The sequence below is a fragment of the Arvicola amphibius genome, chromosome 13 (assembly GCF_903992535.2).
Source record: "Arvicola amphibius chromosome 13, mArvAmp1.2, whole genome shotgun sequence".
Classification (NCBI taxonomy): domain Eukaryota; kingdom Metazoa; phylum Chordata; class Mammalia; order Rodentia; family Cricetidae; genus Arvicola; species Arvicola amphibius.
The window spans coordinates 1,041,798-1,060,713 of record NC_052059.1 but is presented as its reverse complement, the minus strand read 5'-3'; the positions used below and the strand labels follow the sequence as shown (position 1 = coordinate 1,060,713).

Below are 18,916 nucleotides of genomic sequence, written 5' to 3'. Positions count from 1 at the left end.
TGGCCCATTTTTTTCAGCCTCTTACTCACATCTTGACTAACCCATACCTAATAATCTTTGTAACACCACGAATGGTGTCTTACTGGGAAAGATTCAGCACGTCTGACCTGGTGGCTGGCTTCATCGCATCTCTCTCCCTGAGCAGAGGTATGGCAGTCTGTCTAACTTAGGAGAGGCGTAGCATCTGACTGAGCCATCTACCTCACTTCTGTCTACTCCGCCCACCTAAGGGCTGGCCAATCAAATGGGCCAGGCAGTTTCTTTATTAGCCAATGAGAGTCCTCCAATTCTGGTGGCCTCACACTGAACCCACCCATGCATGTCCATGCCTTTGGCAATATCTTCTACAGAAATAATTCAGTCATGTGATTTTTCTCTGGTTAGTTTATAATAACAGAGGCGCAGTGAGAAGAAAATTGTGAAATAGTTGTTTGCTAGGTTTACTCTCATTTTAGGGTGCCAGAAGCACCACACTGACATGCTGACTTAGTTATGGGTCCTAATGTCCTCTTCACTCAGTCAGCCAAGCCAAGGGCATAGATGTGAACTGAAGAGTGGATGACCATAGATGTCCAAACTATTAGCTGAGATTTTTTGGCATAGACTGGGAAGACTTTTCAGGTAAATCATAGATTCACAAGCAAAATTAAGTATTTCCTTTATAAACCAGCATGGCATAAACCAAACAACTTAAGTTGGTTGCTAACCACTAAGCTATCCTAGGCATTCTGGTTTTTCCATAGATCGTTGGTCTGCTTCACAGATTTAAAAATTATTGATCTGATTATGAATGTTGATCCTTGGGGAAAGGGAAGACAATTTATTGATGTCCTAAAGGTATTCAACCTCATTATCCAAGGCCAATCCACATGTACCTCATGTACAAAGTCCCATTTTTCTCTTTAGAGACTCATCATGATCTACAATACTAAGGCAGTCACATTAATATGATGACTTGCTCAGCACTAGGGACCCACAAATCTATTTCTGGACTCTGAGAGACTGTACTGAAGACCATACTCATCTGTATATACAGATTTAAGTATTCCTTAAATACTTAAAATAGACCATTTCCTAAAATTTAACAAAATCATCTGTCCTGAATTGATTTAAGCTATGGTGTGTGTTGCTTGCAAAGGCTTAAATTTAAGACAGCATGGGCTTTCAAGAATACAATGCCACAATGCACATTCATGCTTTGAACCACATTACTGAACAGTGCTTAATATGCCCCTGTTTCCTCACACTTTGTGGCCACACATTTATGGATTAGTGGGAGGAAGGAGAAATAAATGAAGATCTGCACCAAATGCTTCCAATTAGTTTAACTATAATTTAAGGATTAAGAACTCAGTCTCCCTACATGATTTCATTATTGACATTTGGAAATAATCAGGAAGGAGAATGTCAAATCTTGGCTCATAAACAATGACGTGTTGACATTGTTAATATGCTGGCCTCAGATAATAATAAAGATCAGAACATTAGAATTTTCACCATATTTTCCTCTCATGCTAGAAAAAAAAGAGTAATGGAAGAAAGACGTTCAAACACTATTATTTTGTTCCTCTCCTCAAATTTTCCTTTAAGCCAATTAATTTAGTTCTGATACAAGAAATGGAGTATGTCATTGTGCCTGTATGTCTGTATATAAGTATACATGCCAATTAGTTGCATTTAGTCATTTCACAATGTAAATGTGTGTCAAGGCAATACATTTTAAATCTATAAACTAGAATAAACAAACTAATGGATTTAGAAACAAGGACAAAGAAACTGACTTCCAAGGGCTGCGGTTGGGGAGTGTGGGTGGAGTACATGGCTGGGCCTAGAGGCTGAGTCAGTTGATCATGGAATGTGCAGAAATTGAATTCCTAGATGTAAGCAATGACCCTCAAGGGGTGAGTGAGTCTGTGAATGTGCCATTGACAAAGATGGTCCTTTCTTCAGGTTGAGTGACCAACTCTCCCACAGCCTATGCTGGGAATTTGAGGAGCATGAATCCTGGTTCTTACATATTGAAGGATTCTATTATTCCTGATTGTCAGATAAGGAAACTGAAACTCAAAAAGCTTTGGAAGTTTTTCCAAAGAGACCTTGGGTACATTGTCTTAACTAGACCTCCTTATCTCCTCACACTGATCTAGGAAGACAGAAGATACTAACTGGTAAGATGAACTTAATGTCTCATAGGCACCACCAGTTCTTAAAATTATCTACCAGTTGTGGGATGGTTCATTAAGAAGATAGACATTATAAGAATGATCTAGGATGCAACTCAAAATACATGTACCACACTGTTCACCTCCTCTCAATCTTCACCTTCAGTGGAAAATTTCTCAAAAAGCATTAAAACACTACACTAATAATCTTGTCATAATTTGACCTACTTATGGAAAAAAAAGCCTTTTACTTCTTTTCCTTGCAGAAGAGGGAACAACATGGGATCTTATCAGAGACATTTAGTGGGGCACTCCATGACTTGCGTGTACCTTCATTTTCCTGTCAGATATTCTTTATGATAATAAGCCACTGGGTATGCATGTGTTGGAAGAGAGCACCAAGAATTTAGTGGGGCACTCCATGTCTCGCATGTACCTTCATTTTCCTGTCAGATATTCTTTATGATAATAGACCACTGGGTATGCATGTGTTGGAAAAGTGCGCCAATAATGCAGCCACATCTATCAAATTGTCAAGGATGAAAACTGCTACCTGAGAGACAGGGGGAAGGCTTGTCATAGCCACGGCTGAGGAATGACTTTCCCATTTAATTTGATTCTATTCATCACACATTATCGTGACCCCCCTCACACAGATGTTACTCACAACAAAAAAAGCACTTAAATGGCTACCTAATGGTGGGTTTGATGCTAAAAGAGTCAATTATAACTCTTCAATTTTCTGAGACCCACATTTAAGCACACATTCAAGAAACTTTCTAAATTGCTTCATCATATTGCATGAGAGACTTCCCACACTGCCTAAATAACAGCAAAGTGTAGACAGATTCTTTTTTGGGCTGCCAGCTCACAAATAACAACAAGGAGATTTATTATTAATTATTAAATCTTTGCCTTAGCTTAGTTTGTTCCTAACTAGTTCTTATGACTTAAATTAACCCCTATATTTTTAATCTACATTCTGTTGGGTGGCTCAATACCTCATTCCTGTATTGTTCATCCTGCTTCCTCTGCACTGGCTGCTTACTCTGTCTTTCCTCTTCTCAGAGATCTTTCTCTTCCTGGAGTCCCACCTAGCTCTCCTGCCTAGTTATTGTCCATTCAGTTTTTATTACAACAATAGCAGCAATGTATCTTCACACAGTGTACAAGTATCCTTCAGCAGGAGAATGCACAGTTTGCATCCTTGCATCCATGCTTCCATCCATGCAACCTTGCATCCATGCATGCAACCTTGCATCCATGCATCCATCCATGCATCCATGCATCCACCCATGCATCCATGCATCCATCCATCCATCCATCCACCCATCCATCCATCCATCCATCCACATTTTGGATTTGTCCCCATATTTGATATTTGTATTGCTTTGTATTCATATATAAGTGATATGACCTTCAGAAATATATGAGATTTCTGAAAATCCTTTATATTAAGTCACATGTTAGAAATCTGAAGATTGCTTTTGAATCATACTGCTATATGATACTGTTAGTCTGTTGGCCCCAATCTAAAGGCACCCCGAGTGCCATATTCTAGTCTCTCCTCCTAAACAGTTCCTGCACACCTTTTTAGCTGAGCCTTGCCAGGCAAGTCCACCTAATTCTCTCAGCCCCAAATATCCTTCTCAACCCCAGGACTTAGCCTATGCCCAATATCCAGTATTCCATCTGGCCACCCTTGCTTGCCCTGACGCCTGTAGGCTTCAGCCTGGATATGCCCTGCCCACTCCCAGATGCCTTGTGTGCCACATTCGATCTCCACGCATAGCCAAGTCCTACACATCTTTACCCTTGGTGGGTTCAATTGATCCTTTCCTCCATGAAAAACCCTCAACACTCAGTTCTACCTACAAACTCCAGACTTGGACCAGGGCCCAGATCCCTCTATCTAACTTACTTCATTCTACTTAAATAATATCCACCATTTATGACTAACCCAGGCTAAAAATCCTGTGTTCCGGCACAATCCACTCTGTCTGCATCAAACACAGAATAAAAGAACATGTTCAAATGTCATTGCAAAAATAAAAACAATATGAAAGTTCAAGGTGTATCATACACAACTCCCAAAGCCATCCAATCCCATGAAATGTTTTCTCCTATGAGAAGTACGCTGATAAATCCTGGGACATGACATCCAAGCGTAAATTTCTTTAAGGAATTCAAGGAATTGAAAAAAGATATGAAGAAACATCTAAACGAGCTTCAGGAGAATGAATTTAAAGAGAACAAATGCTTGAGGGGTGCCCACAAAACCACAAACATAAGCCTGATGGAAATGATGGAGATCATCTGGAATGTGAAAGTGGGACTAAATAAAACAATAGAAACATCAAAAGGAACTCAAGCAGAAATAAAGATGGCACTGAATTTCAACTCAATGGAAAACCTTAAAAGTAAAATGAGTTAAGAAGAGGATAGAATATCTTCTTTCTACAATCTTTTGGTTATTTATTCCTGTTTTCAGTTTAAAATATGGCTTCTTGTATTTAAGTTTGGTTTGTCCGATATAAGATTTTTTAGGCTGTTTATGTCTTGAATTTTTTCTTCTTTAACTAAGACAAATGTTTTCTGATGGGTACATTAGTTTGCCAGCTGTGGTCTTTAGGGACTTGGAATACATTATTTTAGGTTGTTCTGTACTTCAAAGATTTCACTGAGGAAGCAGCCATTATTCTTATGGGTTTTCCTTTATGTATGACTTGTGTCATTAAAATAGAACACAAATCTTAATAAATATAGAAAAATTGAAATAACTATGTGTAAGTTATTGCATCATAATACAACAAAATGAAATTGAGAGCACAGAAATCATAGTAAGTACACAAACTCAACATTACTGAATGATGGATAAGTCAAAGAAGAAATTAATGAACAAATTAAGAAATAAGTAAAAAAAAAGTCTTCTGAAATTAAATAAAAATATAACATAAAAACCCTTGAGACACATTACAAGTAGCACTATGATGGACATTATAGCTCCAAATGCTTACATTAAAAAAATAAATAAAAGCCATAATGATACAATTAAAGAATTGAAAACAAGAATTAAAGAACTGAAAACAAGAAACAAACAAACAAATAAACAAAAAAGAAAAACAAGAACCAAACCAAGTAGTTGGCAATAAATCATAAAAATCATATAGAATTGGTTTACTCAGAAATTAATGAGATAGAAAAAAAAGAAAAACACAAGAGCTGGTTCTTTGAGAAGACAAACTAGATTGACAGAGTCTTTACACAACCAACCAAAAAGAAATAAAAAAGATGACCAAACTAACAGAATCAGAAATGATCATGGAAACATTATGATACCAAACATTAAGAATAATTATGTGATTTGGGCATTTACATGCTTGAAAATCCATATCCATGTTTGCTTTTCTTATAATAAGTCACTATCAACACTAACAAGTGCTTGCTATTGTATTTTGCTTATGTAGACCACCTACTCCTGCATCAATTCCCATGACCGAATTCTTGAACTCAATGCTTTCCACATTTTGTGACCTATTCTTAAATCACATTTCCTCTCAGTTCATTCTCATGTTGCAAGATTTCTGGTGATTTTCTTCTGAGAATTGGGAGGGAGGTCACCAGGCTGGGAGTCATAGTCAGCCACTGTCGGTAATGTGCAAGAACCAGAGTGGAGCTACAGTGACTAGGTGAGAGAATGGAGACAGGTAAACTATGTAGCTCAGAAGAAGAGAGAGAGAGAGGTACAGGATGTCCAGTGGCCCGAGATACCAGATTATACCTGGAATAGGTGACAAACGTTTCTCAACTGAAACCACAAATGTCCATGAACTTTCCTCAGATTATGAGGTGGTAATGGAGATGAACGTTAGAGTTAGCTTTAGAGAAAAGAGAAAACAACCCAGTTGGGAGGACTGGTTTACCTAGGCCCGCAGACCAGCAGATCTCAACACATGGGCTGTGACCCTTGGGCACAACTGCCAATAAATAGACATTTACAATACAATTCTTAGCAGTAGCAAAATTACACTTACGAAGTAGCAACAAAGATAATTCTGTGGTTTTGGGTCACCACAACATGAGGAACATTATTAAAGAGTCTCTGCCTTAGGAAGGTTGAGAACCCTGCCTTAGACTGTGCCCCTTTTCTCTAGCCATCCTACTGTCGTAGTACAAAGTGGAGACAGGAAAGGGTCCTCTAGCTGGCCAGCAGGTGAGTAGTGCCAGGGAAGAGAAGACAGAGAGAGCAAGCCATCTCTGTGGAGACTGAAGCGCTTCCTGGGCTACAGGACTTTCACTTATTTATCCTTCAATTAAGAGTGAATCTGTCAGGAATTAAATATATTTAATTGATTTAAAATGTCAACAAGTATGTTAGAGAACTTAAGAATGACCTATCAAGTCAAACAACACTGTTCTGTCAGTCCATCCTTCTGTTCTGATTTTAAAACTTTATAATTCATGGCAAAGCACATTTATTTTCATTAATCTTAAACAGCAAAGAGAAAGCTAAGGACATAGGACTGAATCTTTTCTTTTCTCAGCATGCCTGCATGTGATTCCCATTATACTTAGTATGCCTCTGATTACAACTTTAATTTGAATCTCATATAATGGTAAATGAATTCACATAGTTTCTAATTGCAGTTCAGAAGTGGTTGGTCCGCTAATAATATGATAACCTCTATTATTGAATCACCATATATCATGATTTATCTGCATAATTCCACAACCTATAAATGTAAAGAGAAGGCAGGAAGAGTTGGAACATTTGGTATAAGGAAGAGAAGACTGAGGCACATCAATTAATATTACTAAATTTTCCAATTGCTTATAATTGGTGGGAAATCTCATAAAAAGCAAAAAAGTCAGACAAGAACACAGGAAGCGAAAAAGAAGGTGAATATAATACTGATGCATAAATGTAGCAAATTCAGAGGAATTGACACAAAAGAGGAGAGGTATTATTCTAATATTCCCAATTTCTACAAGATTTTGAGCCAGATGCTATTTATGCTTGGTTATAAATGTAAAATTTTGAAAATATAAAATATTGGGTGGGGTATTTTTATAATATATTTTTAAATTTACACAATACTTGCTATTATCTGATCTCTACAATCTAAAATAACATTACTGTCACTTATTTTATGAGTCTCCCAAACAAGTGCCAACGAGACATATAAAAAGGCATATTAACACTTGTATGGCAGCCTTTGCTTCTCTGACGAACAGGTACATTTCTTAGTGTATTCTGTTAGCAAGTACTTGAGCGTGCTTGATAGTGCTATCTCGTTGTGATTTATTTACTCTTTTACCATTGAGACAAAGACAAATGCCATTTAATGCTTTATGACAGACAGAGTGGTAAACAACACTCGTAGTTCTCATCTGTGGGGAGAAAAATGAAGAGCTAAGAAACTGAGGCAAAATGGAGTCTCTCTGATTAATGTTGGTTATTTAACACCTGTTTCTCCAGCAAGGGAAAACTCCACATCGGTAGGAGCCACACCAACCATGATCTTTACAAAAACTACGCCCAACACTGTAGTAGCTCTTTCTAAATGAAAGAGCATGCGTGTAAGAGCAGCACAGCATCAGAAGGTATTAAAGTGCTCGGCTTCTCCTGGAACCCTGCTCTGGTTCTCTTCATGAGTCTCACTTCCAGGAACCAGAAATTGAACCAATTACGGCAAAAACAACCACTCTGATAAAAGGCATTTATTTCTATTTTCATGTCATTATGGTCTCAAACAAGCAGTGCTTTGGCAGAATGTATCAAGAAAATACTTCCTGGGAGTAATATGGCTTTAGATAACTTTGGATGGATTATATGCCTCTTATTTGGTACTCTGCTAGTTTATTTTCCAAATAAGTCTGTGATTCCTTGAATATTTTTTTTCAATCGGATAAAACCTGGAACTCTGCAAACAATTGTAACAGTAAAAGTAGTAGAAGTTGCTGTATTTGTATATTAGTGATGGTAGTACAATCAAAATAGGTCAGAAGAAAACCACAAGATAATATTTAATATTACCATTATTCATATGGGAATAATGAACTTAGCTTCCATTATTTAAATGAGAGAAACACGTAAATAAGCGACAAAATGAAGAGGGCATATACAAAAAAAGGGGAAAATATTTGTGCACCTTATGTAGGAAAGAAAAATAAAATCTTCAATATAAATTGTGAGTATTCAAGAGAGTTAAATATCTGAAGGGGAAAAAGGTAAAGAAATCTGAGTGAATCTACAAGTTTCACAGGTAAGGGATCCCAGACCCTATCTTCTAACCATTTGAGTCTTGTCATGACCTCAGATGCCATTGCAATCTATCATCCCCTGCTTAATTTTAGAGTTCTTTGTTAAGAAAACACCTGATATCTCCTTGCTCTGGAGATTGGACATGTAGCATAACAGATCATGTGCTGATATATTTCCTTCCCAGTTACCTATGGAGGTATTTCACAGCCCTAAGTAACTCAGGCATTTTAGGAAATATTTTGACAAGAATTAACATGACAATGAAACTTTCTGTTGATTTGATAGTGTTGAAATGATTTTCCTCATCATTCATTCATCATTTATCAAATCCCCACTTACTCATTATTTTTTTTTGTCAGCTTGACACAAGCTATGGTCATCTTGGAAGACCTGAGAAAATGCCTCTATCATATTGGCTAAAAGAAAAGCCTTTGGGTTCATTTTCTTGATTAATAACTGTTATGGGTGGTGCTTTCCCTTAGTAGGATGTTAGTAGGATGTTGTGGAATATTATTTTAAGTAGGCAAAAATGTGTTACATTTGTTTATGCTACACTTATTTAATGATATAAGGATGTGTGTTTAATTATGTAAAGATATGCTGCAACAGTTTCACCTTACCTGCCTAAGGTACCTGATTGGTCTAATAAAGCTGATTGGTTAAACAGCTAATAGCTAGCCATGGGAAAGATGGTTGATCTAAGAGGCAGTGAGAATAAATAGGAGGAGAAATCTTGGCTTGAAGATAATGGAGGAATGAGAGAAGGGGGAGAAGAAGAGGGATACACCTGGGTCAAGAAGCCAGGTGGCCACTAGCCAGCCAGACACAAGACGTAGTGAGGGTAAGACGTACAGAGGAAAGAAAAGTAAAAAGTTCCAAGGCAAAAGGTAGATAGAAAGAAACAGGTTAAGTTAAAAGAGCTAGTCAGAAACAAGCCTAAGCTAGGCCAAGCATTTATAACTAATAATAAGTCTCTGTGTCATGATTTAGGAGCTGGATGGTGTCCAAAAGGAAAGCCCTGGTACAGTAGGTGATCTTGGATGTTTAAGAAAACACACGGAATGAGACAAGGGCTTCAAGGGAGTAAGAGGCATTTTTTTTTCCATTACCCCTGCCTCAGTTCCTGCCTTTAAATTTCTGCTTCAAGTTCCTGCCTTGAATTATCTCTGTATGAATATCTAAACCAAATAAATCCTTTCTACCCAATTTGCTTTTGGTCAAGGTCTTTATCACAGGAACAGAAAACAAAGTAAGGTACCTACTATACATTTAAATGAATACTAGTTAGGCTATAAATACAGGACAGAATAAAATATTGCCCTTACTTCTTGATAAATCTGGGCAAATCTAGAGCTTGAAGCCTATGAATTTCTTTGTATTAAATAAAAGTCAACAATTCAGACTAGATGATATTTTAAAATGTTGTGCTGTACCTGTAGGCAGGCTGGGGCACGTCCCTGGGGCTTGTTGACATCCACAGCTACCAGCTGCCAGCCACCAGCAGCATCTTCATGGAACATCTTTAAGACAAAGAGAGCGATGAGTCAGAGATGTTGAGCATGGAACCCTGAGAACTCTGGCTTTGTCTGCACCTTTCTATGTGTTTAAATATTACTGAGAATCTGTCTTCTTAAAGATTTATATTTGGGTCTTGAAACATGTCAGCTATGCTCATTTTTATACTGAAGACAAGAGAATAATAATAACACTCTCATGAGCAATGGTAATAATTTGCATTTAGTGAGCACTTGTTTCTGCCTTTAACAGATTTTGCATATCTATTATTTTAAATACTCTTCTATGCAGGAAAAATACTTTAGTGTTTTTAGGTGGTTATATTCATTATTAGTTTTTAGCTCTGCAAGAAAGTGTAGTTAGAATTCTAAAGCATTATGTCTCATCAGTTGAGTATATGTAGGAAGACTTTTTAAAATCTTAATTGATATTTCTTAGTGAGTTAACTAAAAAACATCTCATGTCAAATAATATCAGGAGTTCACCTTCAACATGTGGAGTGATTTCAATGGTAGTAGGCTGAGAGGGTGCTTACCTGACTTTGTGTAATTATTTTAACCATGTCACAATCAATTTGCTTAACAGAAATTTAATGGGTATATTTACAAAGGTACATGTCATTTATATTGGCTTAGAAAGCTTAGAAGAGATAAATTTCAAGATGCTATTGGCCAACCTGAGAGCTGCTCAATAATCTTATGACATAGTTTGCTATCATGTAAGTTCTCATTTGTCAACATTATATCCAGCTGGAAGACACTTCCCACTTAACCCTGTTGCTCAGGAGTTGTGTGTGTGTGTGTGTGCGTGTGTGTGTGTGTGTGTGTGTGTGTGTGTGTTGGTTGATTGGTTTTAATGAGGTAAAGTGGAATTTAAGTTTTCTTAAAAAATATAGATGTTAACCATAATAATCCACTGTTTTGTTTCTGCCCAAAGTCTATATTTTATAACTAAACATTTTCATTGCTACCAATACTTATGGCTTTTTGTTGGTCTGACCCCCATATTGTAAAGTGAAATCATTAACAGAAATCTGAATGACACCGTACATGGATCATTACCTATGTGCCATAATCATACTTTCAAACACTAACCAGAGAGATTGTAGTTCATTTGCAGCAAGAAAAGTTTTCTTTCTATCATGATTGAAAATGGAAAATAAGTGCATAACCTCACAGGCCACATATCTAGATTTTTAATGAACCGATTGAGGTGCACCTTCACACAAAGATTCCTTGGCCATAGATGTTATCACAAATAGTGAGTCCCAGATGTCTATTACAGAACTCACCTTCTCTTTAGAATAAAATTTAAAAGCTATTTTTTGATGGTAGAACTAAGTACATCCTTCATGATTGGACCCATTCTGAGAATATAGACTGGCTGGAAAAACAAACCAGCTAAGGGAACTTAAAAGATCCTGTCAGGATTCTGGGATTCTTTTTGTATGGGCAAATGTCAAAACCTATGCTGTCAGTCACCAGCTAAGAACACTCTGCCAGTTCCTTCTATACTGTCTTGTCAAGGCACAAAGCACTCCTGGGGCTAATATTTCCTTTCATTGGGGCAGACTAATTTTCTATGCTAAATTATTTTTCTCCAGCAGACCAAACTCAAATGAATCAATTTAACTGTCAGCAAAAGTGTTATCTGAAGGTCACCCCTGCCTTTGAAATAAAGTAACAGAAAAGCAAAATGTGTCTCATTTTCTTTGGAACCTAAATCATGCAACATTTAGATTGGTTAATATAACTATAGATCTTTGAGATTGAAACTGGGCTAGCCAATGGAGACAAAACTCCCAAGGAGCTCAGATCTCTTGGAAGAATTTTGGGTATGACTGATCATTCTTTGTTTGTCTTCCAATGTCAGGGCATTTTTATAAGACTCCAAAAAAAGAGGAAAAGTTCCTACCCTTTCCTAGAAGCTTATTTTTACCGGGTGACTGACTATATACTGTAAGCAGAACTTTATTGTTCTTCCTGTATTTCTTTTCTGCTGACTTGGATATAGATGTAAGAGAGTTACAACCAAAGAGGCCTCATAGTCTTCTATGTAACCATGGAAAGGAAGACTGTGCAAAGTGGAGCAGAGAGGTGATGGTGAATGATTTCTCATTGGCAACCTGGACCAGTGGGCCAGCTTTACCCAGAAAGGACACAAATCTACATCACATATGCTACTTATATTCAGTATTTGGCCTATATAGTAGAATATAACAAAGGTGGTTTTAGTTAAAATGTAAAATGGTTCCTGTGTTTTAATCATATGACTCTTATCATCTGATTCTATCACAAAAATATGATCCTAAAAATGTGCGTAAGATAAAAATCAACCAATATCCCAAGAGATAACCATTACTGACATTTTAAACTTTAACCATCTGAATGCTTTAAGTAGAATTTCATGGGTCATCTAGTAGGGACATGGGAGACAGTAGTGCTGAGGGTGATTTGGACTGTAAGGGCCTGGCTCAAGACGTCTTAGAGGAGGATATTAGTGGGAAGCCTAGAGATCATTCTTTTAATATTTTGGTGAAAAATGTGGTTGCTTTTTACCCTTTCCCAAAAAGTCTGCAGGAGACTAAATTAAAGAACTATGAATTAACAGCTTTACAGAGGACATTTCCAAACAACCTAGCATTGACTGTGTTTCATGGCTACTAATGGCCAGTCTTGTTCAGGTCTGTAATGAAAGGGAGCAAGTTGAACAAGGAAAAATACAAAATGTACAGAGGACAAAAGCAGCACTAAGAAGTGTGAACAGATTAAAGAAAATCCTGATGCTAAATGGGATAAAGAGAGCGGTGACCTCAGATCAAGCTAAACTTCCAATTTGTGAAAATGAATTAAAGAAGAGTAAAAAGGAATAAAAGAAAAGCTTAGGGCCAGGCACAGTGGTGCACACCTTTAATCCTAGTACTCAGAAGGCAGAGGCTGGCAGATCTCTAAATTCAAGGCCAGCCATGGTCTACAGATTAAGCAAAGATTAGACAGTGACGGAAACCATCAAAAACAGAAAGCTAGTGAAAATGGAATGGAATGAGTAGGCCATGTTCTAGCCCCAGCTAGCAGCAGCAGCACTTGGCAGTTTCAGCCATGTGATTTTGGATTTAGAGTCAAGGATATAAGAAAGAGGTTATAGAAACTCCCTCTGTGACTACTGAAAGCTCCCGAGTCCAGACATGAGTCAGCATTATCACTTACCACCCAGAGAGACCATTGGGTGAAGCTGTGAATGTGAAACCTGGATTGCTTTGGAGACCTCAAAATGCTGGCAAGGCCAGTGTCATGGAATACCTACCCAGGAAAGCTGCTAACAGGAAGTGGAACCAGTCCACAAGAAAGAAGTATGTTGCACTCAACAAAACTGACAGGAGTTGGAGACCTGAAGAGCATTTGGCATCAGAGGTGGAGATGCAGATTTTGGAGTTTCCCCAGCAGGTTTTCGGTATTGTTCTGTCAAGTATTTTCTAACTCTGCTCCCTTTCCTCTCTTTTGGAATAGAAATGTATATCCTGTGCCAACGAATGCTGGAAGTTCTCGATTTTGTTTTTATAGGGTGGTTACAGTTTAGATATTGTCACGAGTCTCTGAAGAGACTTTTGACTTTTAAACAGTGTTGAGACTGTTAAAGACTATGTGGACTTTTAAAGATGAACTATGGTATAGCTTCAAGCCTATTGGGGCCAGGGAATGGAATTTGATGATTTGAATGAAAATAGTCCTCATAGGTCCATAGAGAAAGGCACTATTAGAAGGAGGAAGTGTGTCACTGAGGGTTGACTTTGAGGCTTCAGATACTCAAGCCAGGTCCAGTGTCAATCTCTCTTTCTGTTGCTTGCAGATCTAGATGTAGAAATCTCAGCTCCTTCTCCAGCACCATGTCTGCCTTTGAGCCACTGTGCTTCTTGATGATGACATTCAACTAACCTCTGAACCTCTAAGCCATTCCAAATTAATTATTTTGCTTTAGAAGAGTTGCTGTGGTCCTGATGTCTCTCCACAGCAACAGAAACTTTAACTAAGACAAATTTCTTCTAGGAAATATGTTCCAGTTACACTTCTTGGAACAAGATACTTGAGAAGACCTTGTTATCCAGCAGTAAGTGTCATCTTCTTAAGAATAGAGAGTTTCACATGGGGATAGAGCAGAGAGGACACTGGTAGTACCCTGCAGTGGCTATATTATAATGTATACTATCGTATGTAATGGTATGTAGCTTTTATATTATTATAGCCTTCTTTTTTATTTTAGACAGAAAGAAGAAATGTAGTGGCATTTAATCTGTATTTTAATAAATAAAGCTTCACTAAAGATCAGAGAGTAAAACTCAGAGGAGAAATTTGTGGTTCAATTTGAAGATCCGAGAAGCAAAGCAGTTAGTCACTGACTTTTACCTCAATTTCAATTTGAAAATGGCGATCCTGCCTCCAGGAATCTCATAATGAGACTGAGACTGAGAACTGTTTTCTCCCATTTTATAATCCTCTCTGGGGATGGGATTAAAGCATGCGCCACTGGGATTAAAGGCATGCACTGCCCGGTTTCTATGGCAACTAGTGTGGCTACTGGGATTAAAGGTGCGTGTTACCACTGCCTGGTCTGTAAAACTGACTGGTGGAACTATTTTACTCTCTGATCTTCAGGAAACCTTTATTTATTAAAATACAGATGAATGCCACTACAGAGGAAGGAACTCACAATGAGTAACAATGAAGGCTGGGCAATCTGAATGGAGTATCATTGGAGTATTATCTACAATCACACAAGATAACAAAATTATTCATATTTGCCATTTTTAATCTGCAATGTGGAAGCATTAATAGTTCCCACTTCATAATATTGCTACAGGAATATAGTAAGGCAGGTTGTAGTGCCACTGTACTATGCTAAATGCCAGTGTTGATATTAGTGATCACAAGCAGATGATATCAAGTAGTGGGAGGGACAGTATCCGTCACAATGTAAGGGACACTCATGAACATGTCCCTCTCAGTACAAGCATTTGGGAAAGCATGAGGCTTTCAGCCCCATGAATTAGCTCAAGCTTTTTCCTTTAAAAATGCTAGAATTTTTGATGGGCAGTTAGATTTAAAAAATAGTTAAGAATATTCTTGTCATCCCAGTTATCAGGTTATCCATTGACGTGAGGTCAGATAAATCACAATAGAAGCAATGGGAATCTTTAAAAGGTGAATTAAAATTACAAACCTAAAATGTGCACGCACATACATACTGTGGAGAAAAATTTTATTTTGAAATTGCTCTGCTCTTTTTAAATTAAGTATTTAAAAACATATTATTTATTAAACTCATGAGCATGGTTACCTGGCTCAAATATATTATCAAATATGTTTAGTCCATGAATGTCAGTACATACACGAGACTAACCCTCAGGAGGCTGAAGGACCACTCTATGTTCAAGTCTTCCCGGGCTATTGAGTGAGACCCTATGTCAAAATGAATTAGAAAAAATGTTCAGCAAAATAACACATTTAATGAGCCAGTCTCACAAAACTTCATTTTCAGTCCTCACTTTCTGTGGTAAATGCTTCATCCATTCCCAAGGCTTCTCACTGGAAAGAGCCCACTGTTACCCCAATCTGGGACAGCCCTTCTCTGAGCTGCACCCATTACTGGCCTTCTCACACATCTGAGTAATGCCTATTCATGTGAAAATTGCTGGCTTTGGGACACTAAGCAATTTTTCCCTCAAGTTGAGCATTAGGTTATATGGAGTGTTTCTTTTCTTTTGGGTGAATAAATTCTTTCCATTTTTTGCTCAGGCGTCTTTCATTTATGTCTCTCTGCTTTTCTTGCTGAGGAGCGCACATTCTTACAGAAGTTCATTTAGACAAATTCTAAGGACGCTGACAGGAAGGCAAAGAAGGAACAACTCAAAATCACACCCCTTTACTTGCATCTACTCCACCTTATCCGTCATGTAGAATAATAATTCAGACAGCATCTGTCGGCAAGAGTGCTCAGCCACAGATGAAAGTCTCAGGAATACTGTTCTCTTCACGAAGCCTAAGGCTTATTTGCCAGATATCCAAAAGGACGCCATGGGGCCATGGAACCTTTGTAAAATTCGGGTATGCATGGGTTGTCTCCTTTGTGTCCTCTTTTGGTATACACAGAGCGCAAAAGTGGTCAGCATGGCTCTGGGCTTTGATGGATCCTTAGACTTTATTCTGGACAAAGTGAAATCAGCCTAAGCAATCTAGGTGAAGAGATGGCAAGTGTCTAAAGTGAGGTGTTCAGTGTGGGATGTGAAGGTCTGGATTAGGGAGAATTCCTGCATGCAAAGGTTTCCTAGCTCACATCAGCACATACTAATATCCAATTGTAGGGCCACACCCCTAAACACGGTGACATGAGAAATTTTATTGAGGATTAACAGAAGGCACATTTTGTAAAAGGAATGTGAACCTTTGCCCTATACACTAGTCCCTCTCTGAGTATGCAACAACAGTTACCGACCCCCAAAACTGCAGGAATGAGTCACTAGTCCCAGCACAGCTCAGACAGGTCCGTGATTAGGAACCTGAAAGGATCCCTTCTGCTTTCCCTTCATTTTGCTGTTGCACACCATAACATGCTATGCACAAAAGCTTAAAAATTTGTATTTCCTTAATTTGTTTCTGAGTACTCAGCGATATTTGGTAATGATCATTTAAATAAAAATTATTACTTTGATAGTTTAAAGAAAAATTTTATCATGGTTTCTGTTTTTCTTCTGAAATATTAGGGCCAAGTCTTAGTGGACTGCCTATGTTCAAAAGTCTACTATATCCTCATTATGTACACATGTGTGTCTGAATGCATATATATATATATATATATATGTACATTTCTATGACCATGATTGTCATAGGAAATTTACATACTTAGAGATTATTGATAAACACAATATTCCAAGTCTTCTTTAATTCTTTGGTGAGAAAAACACAGTGATCATAAATTTTCCACATTGTAGATAAAGGCAAGAAATGACTTCATGTCCAAAAGCCTTTTTATCTTATAATAATCATAATGATTTTACCACTTTGGAACCTATTTTCTCCGAATTAGACTCTTGTGATTTACTGCCTTAAACCAATGAAATAGAAGTCCAGGTTCTGAGCTTGGTTAGATTTTGCAAATGTAACCGTCATGGCAGGCAAATGTTCTGCCTCCCTTCTGTACACATAAAAGCATCTGGGACCTCTTAGAAGCAGTGACTGAGTGGTGGGTGGAGCCTGAGGCCAGTTGCTAGGCTGCCTAAGTGGTATTTTACCAAGAGGCAGCCTGCAGGAGCTTTGGTTGCTTAGCAACCAGGTCCTCAGCCATAGCATTTTTCTTAATGAAGGTTTTTCACAGTTCTCTGTGTGATTACCTCTGCTGAACATCCAGGCGCGTTCCCTCTTGAATTCCTGACTTATGTCTCCACATTAAGTGCAATTTTGTACGACTTTGTTCAAAATTTTCACATTTTGTCTTCTATTATAATTGCTAGCTGGTTTGGCGCTTTACTTTTCCAGCTGTGACTTTTATCTGTCAGAGTTACTTAATAAGCAAAATATGGTTTTAGGGACATTTTAGGTCATTGCCTGGGAGCGCTGCATGTAAGAGCTGCATTCACAGCTCTATGTTCCATTTACATCTCAATGTCTGTCAAAGAAAACATGCCTGCCAAGAGGCTGTCACCTAAGGGAAGACCTGAAACTGTTACACTTCACAGTAGGCTAATGCGGACCAGATAAGGAATAAGGGCTTTCTGGGTTGATTCTTCAAAAATGTCATAACATGGCATTGATGGCTTAGCCTGTGTAGCATATTAATTTCTTTTCATGGAAGTTGGAATTATTTTTGTCAAATTTGAATAACACTGACATGATTTTACTTGTAATAAAGACTGAACAATTCTGGTATCTGTAGCATTTAGCAACACTTGAACATAGGATTGCTGAAAGTCTAATCAGAAGGTCTTCGATATAAAATTTTCAATTTGGCTTTTCCACCAGTAGTCTATACAATCATTTTCAAACAGATTTTTTCATAATTTAATCTCAAAAAATTGTTAAAAGCATTAAACTGTTTCGTTAGTAATTCTGGGTTTTTCTTTTTCTCACTTTCTATTCATTCTAGAAGATATGCGAGCTTGCCCTGTTTCTAAACAACAAAAGATGAAAACAAAAATAAATAAGTAAATAACAGGATATCAGGATGCCTCATACATAGTTGAATGCTCTGCTGGTTTCGTGATATTTCATGCTATCTCTAGCTTTTTGGGAAAAGGAAACCATACCGAATACTGACGACTTCTCAAGAACCACAGTTGTACAACAGGGATCGAAGAATCCTCTTTATAGTTTCTTTGACCCTTTGTTATGGATTAAACACATTTACGACACCAACACTTCTAATCCTCCATATAAGGACCACTGTATAGACTTGCAGTTAGACTAATAAAGGCCAATAAAAATAGAGACTTTCAGTTGTTATATTTGCTCAATAAGCCTTTGAGGACTTGTGGTCTTGGAATCAAATCTAAGGTCTATAATAAGCATCCTTGGCAATTTTAGTTTTATGTTGAAGTCATGCATGGCTCTTTAAAGATGACCTTCACCACACCACAGCAAAAGTCTGGGCTGACTGTTCTGGCTTTGGACGTCTTCATTTGTATTTTCAAACTGCTCTCTCACAGTACCATGTTGTAGCATCCCATTCCAGCAGCATTTCCCAGGACTTCACCGCTATGAGGATGGGGTGCCTGAGGCCGAATGAATGGCGATCATCTCGCCAAAAAGATACCTGTGTGGTTGCAGTGGAAGTTGTGCTGCTCCGAGTTCCCCACATTTGCTGAAATTGTACTCTGATTTCTGCAAAGGTCTCAATGATGACAGCAATAAACACATTCTGAAAGGAAATGCAGACCACATTTAGCAAACATTGTAGATGGAGAAACCTAGGGATCAATAAAATCAAA

At 37.8% G+C, this 18,916-nt stretch overlaps 1 protein-coding gene across 2 annotated transcripts in view; it reads right to left on the bottom strand.

The window, feature by feature from the left end:
* Window positions 1-18,916, bottom strand: part of Nalcn (sodium leak channel, non-selective) — a 240,345-nt gene that overhangs the window by 168,065 nt on the left and 53,364 nt on the right. The window contains exons 8-9 of one of the 2 annotated variants that reach the window (XM_038310269.1): window positions 18,742-18,846; window positions 9,861-9,947 (exon numbers count right to left, since the gene is read on the bottom strand). In XM_038310269.1, coding sequence (XP_038166197.1) covers window positions 9,861-9,947; window positions 18,742-18,846 — 192 coding nt within the window. The remainder of the gene's footprint in view (window positions 1-9,860; window positions 9,948-18,741; window positions 18,847-18,916) is intronic. The other variant, XM_038310270.1, reaches the window with a different exon arrangement.